Here is a 6,614-nt window from a genome sequence, read left to right as displayed (position 1 = left end):
GGAACATTTCATGAAGTTCTTCCTGTGAGACATAGACTTAACATCCTTCTCTTACTTTATTTTTGTTAGCCATCTGACATGTACAAGAACCTGTCAATAATTCACACTTAGTGTAGTTTTGCCCCTGACCTCTGAGACAGTGTACTTATTAGAAGCAAATGACAAAAAAAAAAGCGTCCCAACTCTTATGCTTGTGAAATAGAATTGTAGTAAATTGTGGGAGGGTACAGATTCTGTCAACACCTCTCCCTATTTGCCAAGCAAGAAGCTTCTAAGTAGCTATTCTACTCCCTTTTATTTTCTGGGAGAGCAATGTACACTCCTCGACGTTCTCTAAAAAGCCAGAGTCAGTAAGTCTCCAGTGACTTTCCAGGTCACTTCTACATGTCTCCAAGAGCCAGTGGACTTTTTGAAAACTGCTAATCATGAAAGACTGATTCAGCCCCACCAGATAGGAATTTTAGACATGTCTGGAAGAGAAGCCCATCCCTTTGGGATCTAAGAACATCTAGAGAACAATCTGAAATGGCTAGATTGAGATAGAAGTAAAGGGGGAACAAGTTCTAACATACGGATACCCAGGAAAGAGGTAACAAACCAGACAGAAACACACAATGTACTTATCAGAGAATCAGTACTTAATTCTCTCACATCACAATGCCTTGAAGGAAAAGTCCTTAGGGATAAAAGAAAAACAGTTATTAATGATACTGTAAGTAAACATGGGCTAGACACAAGCCATGAATGGAAGTTCAAAAACTCAGTTACTAAAGAACAGAAGGAATTTTTTTCCACATTAAATAAATTTTACGAAGTCACTGAAAATATGCTGTGGAGATAGTCCAAGTCCTTGGTGAACATCTAAAAACAAGGTATTAATTTCCAAACCAACTTCCTCCATCAGTCAGTAAGCTTTCATATCCAAGGACAGCAAAACCAACTAAGTCAAGACCTTTTAAAAATAATTGTTAGCCTGAGGCACCTGGATGGCTCAGTTGGTTAAGCCTCCAACTCTGGCTCAGGTCACGATCTCAGAGTTCGTGGGTTCAAGTCCCACATGGGGCTCTGTGTTGACAGCTCATGGCCCGGAGGCTGCTTCAGATTCTGTGTCTCCCTCTCTCTCTCTGCCCCTCCCCTGCTCATGCTCTCTCTCTCTCTCTTTAAAATAAATAAACATTAAAGATTTTTTTAAATTGTTAGCCTATCTTGTAGATGGAAAAAACTGGTCAATTATGACTAGAACTGAAAACAGTTAAGACCAAATCACGGGCAGCATGGGGATTCTTACGTGAGGAAATCCAGCAGTATTTATGCAGGTTTCTTTATGTCCTTAAGGTTACCTCTGGCCTTAATACCGACCAACAAAATGCTGAATTGATATTCACTGACAAACAACATAAACACTCGGTAGGTAACTAATATGAAAAATGTGTAAATTTGCCTTTTTTATTTTTTACAGGTAATAGAAAAGTTGTCAATGTGATTTTCAGGTAGGAGAAAAAAAACCCATGCACTTGTCATGACATTTTCAAATACTCTGTTATGTAACAAAGCTTTTCCCAGACCCATTAAGCCCCACAGGGCCTGCGAGTCTTGTGTGAGGGTTACGGGCAGTGCCCAATCATCTGGGCGAAGGTGCAGATATGCACTCTTAGGATGGAGTCAATAAAAGAACTCCACCCCATGCCTCTCTTTCAAAATGAACCCAGGCTTTTAGTGAACAGCAGAGACACACTCCAGGTCTATTTTTTTTGTGGTAATGTCTGGTTTTTGTAGGTCCAATGATCACGTTGCCTATGCTTACTTTATTACAATTACTAAACCCTATAGAAAATAGCATTTTCAAAATACAGCATTTAAAGAGTCCTTTTTGTACTGCTCCTCCCCCAAAGCCCTGCTTTAATAGAGAACAATGTGAGACAGGCTGTGGGGACCAAAGCCGGGGATTCCTACACTACCGCCCCTCATGGAAGGGAAGCCTGTGCTCACAAGGGCCCCCATGGCCTGCTTCTGAGACAGCAGTGTGATGCTGCGTGAACGGCCTGACAGTAGGTCTGGCTTTTATGATGCAAATTTCCACTTTAAACTCAAAGGTAATTACAGTATTTTAACGTACCTTTCTCATGATCGGTAATAAGTTTCTCCAGTGCACAGTCCGTATCAAAAATGTACCGGTAAAAGCACAGCTGGGTGTACAGGGACTTGTCAGAATACTGCAATAGAACGGAAAATAAATGAATACTACTATTGGTGAGGGGAGCGAAAGAGATCACTCTCAACAGAGTGTATTCCACACTTCTGACTTCTATATCAAATAGCTTGTTTTAAAGAAGGGAGGGGTGCATAAGGAGAGACTCATACTAATGACTTGTCCCCCTCACACAGCATATGTACCTTTCATAATTCAGAATAAATCCTGCCATTTCGATCAGAGACTACTACTTACAAGGCTGCAGACTGATTGCCCCTGCTGTCAAAAAACTGATTTTGTCAAATTGCAAATTCCTACGCACCCTTTACAATTTGCACTGTTAATTGGCAAAAGTGTTACTGTGCTTCCTAACTGGGACCTGTCCATGGCAGCAAGAAGTTAAACATTTTCAGAAATTGTTTAACATATACTGCTAAACTATGAGCTCCATTTTATGACTTGTGGTGGAAATCCATGGCCTTTGCCAGGGACTGACTCACAGGCATGACATGGTAAATCAGGTGTAGACATGAGGAACATCTTGACTGCTTGTTCTGTGCTAGTCTTAAGTGGGCAACACAGGACCTCAGACATATCAGGTGAAATGAAATAATGAACGTTTTCCAGCCCAACCATGTCAAAACAAATGTTTAATGACCTTGGCAAGTTCTAACTCAACAGATTATAGGAGATGTGCCCGAACTACTATTCATTCAGCAAACACATAATGAACTGATATTCCCGAGGTTATCTAGAGAAACTGGGTAGTCTCCTAAGCGACTGTATCTCACCCTGTGTGGGGAAAAAGGCATGTAGCCATTTCAACAATCGAAATCAGAATTATGTGGCAAATCACATTCAAATGCACTTCCATTTATTTAAGATCAACTGCCCTAGGAGCTCTCTTTCCTTCTTCCTATGAAGTAAGACACTCGGGAAACCCTCACGCTGAAGGACAATGAACTGGAGCTCTTTGGTGTCTTCTCTGGGCGGGTGGGTGTCATACCAAGGTGAAACAACTGAACCCTCAGAACTTCTCAAATGAGAGAAGCTCAAATGACAAACATGTTACCGGCTCTTGCTTGCTGCCTCGGATGAACATGAAATCCAGCCAACATCGAATGAGCACTTATCATGCGCCAGATTCAGCAGCAGGGGCAAACAGACATACAGCTAACTCACGCCGTAAGCACTCTAGAGATAAATGTTGGCTGAATGAATTAATTCAAGAATGACCATGACAACCAAGTCATTTGTACAATTGGTCCAGCTGGGTCCGGGGGTGCCCACAGATGAGCACGCCAGTAGGAACCTCGGGAAAACCACTATCTACAACTGGATATGGAAACACATTACTTTTGAAGGAAATCTCTTGGGTAACCAAGTATTAGATCCAAGGATCGGAGATCACTATCAATGATGAAAAACTACAGTCAACTGAACTTGGTGTAGAAGTAACTGATATTCACTCATTATTGAGATCAGTGACCGACCTTCCTGTTTTCTGCATTATGAAATCTGTTCCTAAATTTAGTGTATTTTAAACTCCTTTGGCCATTGGAAAGGGTATCTATAAATATTAGGCTGCAGGAATAACCCACATGGAGCTATTCGTCATCAGCCAGGGCTATTGTCTCTTTTTGTGTCCATTCTTTCCACAAGTCTCTTTACCTGAACCTATAAAAAGTGTACACCTAGAAGCCTATTTTATTTCTTATTAGCTATTCTACAATATGCATCATCATTATACTATTACACACCAGTTATTTTTAGCGAATCCTGATTACTGCTTCCTGGGGGGAAAAAAAGGAGGACGACAGCGATTAAGTTATTTGTTTAGTTTTTTAGATTCAGCAGTAATTGCTGGTACACATCTCCCTGACTGCACACATGCTGCAGGTTGAATAGAACACTGAAATTACCTCCTTCATAATAGTTTGTTTTGATAATGTATTGTGTGTCGAGATGATGAGAAACAGTTGCTGTCAATTTGATTAGCCATTATATTTTTATGTTAATTGCCATTATTGGGTCCATTCTGTTTAGTGTCACCATAGAAGCCATACAATGTTAGCATAAATAACAAATTGGAGTAAATTAGGAAGATATATTTTTGCCAATTCATTTTAATTGCCCCTCAGTCCTTCCGTTGGTTAACGCAGCTGTTGACCCATAATAAGCGCTGGGTCAATATAGCTGCTTGTCAATTCAGAAATGCAAAGTGCTGTGTTGCTGGTAATGGATATACAACAACCTTTGCCAGCCAACTGAAGCAAACGAGTGACAACCCACATGAAGGAATAAAGCGTCAGCCACGGAGTGTAGTGACCTGATATTAGCAGGCAGGCTAATTGAAAGTCACTGCCTAAATGGATAAGGAAAATAGGAAAAAAAAATTAAAAAGGAGTTATATATTTTTAAAAAATATACCAACACCTCCTGCCCTTTTGATTCCTGACATATTTTGCAATTAGTAAATTGGCTGAAAACAAAAGGCCCTATTAGATTTTCAATGTCAAATACAATTAAGTGGTTTTAAAGAACACACATGAAATGGAGAAAACTATAGTTTAAATGAACAAGAATAGCACCTACTTTTGTTTTCTTGATTTTGCACCATTAATTTGTGATCACTTGGAGGGCTTTTTTTTTATCATTAACATCTTTTCTCTTTTGCGTTTGATGATAAAATCTTCTAATCAAGAAACCTGACACCCTCTAGTCTTCTCTGAGGCATTCAGCAGGGTTTTACCCCCCACACTTAAATGCTCATTTCGACTGTACAAGATTGGATGGAAAATACTTCAAGAAAATAAGATGATATTTTAACATTTCTTTCTCTCTCTAGCTTTTACTTATTGGTTTAAAATGTTCGATTTCTTGCTCTTTCCTTGAAATTGCACTCAACACGGTGCCTAGGCTTCTTTCAGTCTCCCTTTATAGTTAGAACATCGTGTACCAAAGTGGCCGATTGTGATTTTGTAAGGACAATGCTGAGCTAAAAGAGCTACTGTGTGTATGACACTCCGCATTCGAGGTGGTTGCTTGGAGTGTTAACATAGTAATAAGTGTGGGCCCCATACATACATAGGGGTGGGGAAGGAATTCCGCTCTGACAGACCTGGCACATAGGAGGTACTTAAGCAGATACTGAAATGAAAAGAAATGGAAAGTGTTTTAATGCCACTGGTTCTGATGCATTTTCTAAAATCCTGTAATTGGCTTACATTAGAAACAATGCAAACTTCATTCTCTCTCCAAGGTAGTTCTGTTTCCATTTATTTATGGTCCCTGGTCTCTTTCCTGAGATTTCTGATGAGGCTCTAGATCAGTGGTCCTTCACCTGACTGCACATTGGAATCACCTNAGAATGCAGGGTGGAATGCAGGGGATGGGCATTTTTAAGGGCTCCTAGGAAGTTCTGGTGGGTAGTGTAAGATGAGAAGCGCTGTGCTACAGACTACCTGTATTAGAGAAACTTTTAGACCCAGGTACTCTTACCCCTCCAGCCNGCTCCAGGCTCTGAGCCGTCAGCAAAGAGCCCGACGCGAGGCTCAAACCCACAAACTGTGAGATCATGACCTGAGCCGAAGTCGGATGCTTAACCGACTGAGCCACCCACACGCCCCTCCTGAGAACCATTCTTGAGGAAGATGCTTGCTTGTCCAAGCATATTATTTCAAGAATAGGACAGGACATATTTTCCCTTACATAAACATAGGGCAATGTTAAACCTGATTTGTATTCCTGTTGAATTATAATCTATACACCAAAAGTGCACAAATAATAAGTGTGCAGCTTGATGTACAAAGTGAACACATCTCTGTAATCAGCACCCATAATAAGAAACAAAACATTACCAGCATCCCAGNCTCACCCTCTTCCCCCCGGCCCCCGCCACTGCCCCACAAGGATAACAACAGATTTGCCTTAAAAAAAACCCAAAAAACAAAAAACAAACCCCAGTAACTTCATGTGCATAGAATCATAGAGTTTTCACTTTTTTTCCCTCTGGCTTCTTTTGCTCAACATTATGCTTGCAAGATTCATCTGTGTTGTTGGCATGTAAAAGGAGTCTGTTCATTCTCATTGTCATAAAGCAGCCCACTGAATGAATATATCACAATGTACTTATCCATTCTATGGATGGTGGCTATTTAGGTGGTTTCCAGTTCTCTGGCTATTAGGAATGGTGCTGCTGTGAATATTCGTGTACATGCCCCTGAGGCATGGAAGTGTACACTCCTGCTGATTGTAAGACCTAACAAAGGAAATGCTGGGTGAGAGGGCATGCGAGCGTTCAGCTTTAGTAGCAACCGCCAAACTGCTTCCAAAGAGGCTTTAATAGTGGTTTTTGACTGACTTTACTTTGAACTAGTTTGACAATATAGTCTTTTATCTTTCTAAGATTTTCCTGGGGCAG

General features: G+C 40.6%; 1 protein-coding gene across 1 annotated transcript in view; it reads right to left on the bottom strand.

Annotated features, from left to right (window-relative positions):
• The window catches only part of POLA1 (DNA polymerase alpha 1, catalytic subunit), a 297,019-nt gene that overhangs the window by 62,287 nt on the left and 228,118 nt on the right, over positions 1–6,614 (bottom strand). Inside the window, 1 exon segment of the mRNA XM_077775065.1 lies at positions 2,113–2,213. Coding sequence (XP_077631191.1) covers positions 2,113–2,213 — 101 coding nt within the window.

This window comes from Crocuta crocuta, unplaced genomic scaffold, assembly GCF_008692635.1.
Source record: "Crocuta crocuta isolate KB4526 unplaced genomic scaffold, BGI_CrCroc_1.0 scaffold1468, whole genome shotgun sequence".
NCBI classification, from domain to species: Eukaryota; Metazoa; Chordata; class Mammalia; order Carnivora; family Hyaenidae; genus Crocuta; species Crocuta crocuta.
The sequence above is the reverse complement of the archived record's forward strand: the minus strand, read 5'-3'. Positions and strand labels throughout refer to the sequence as shown.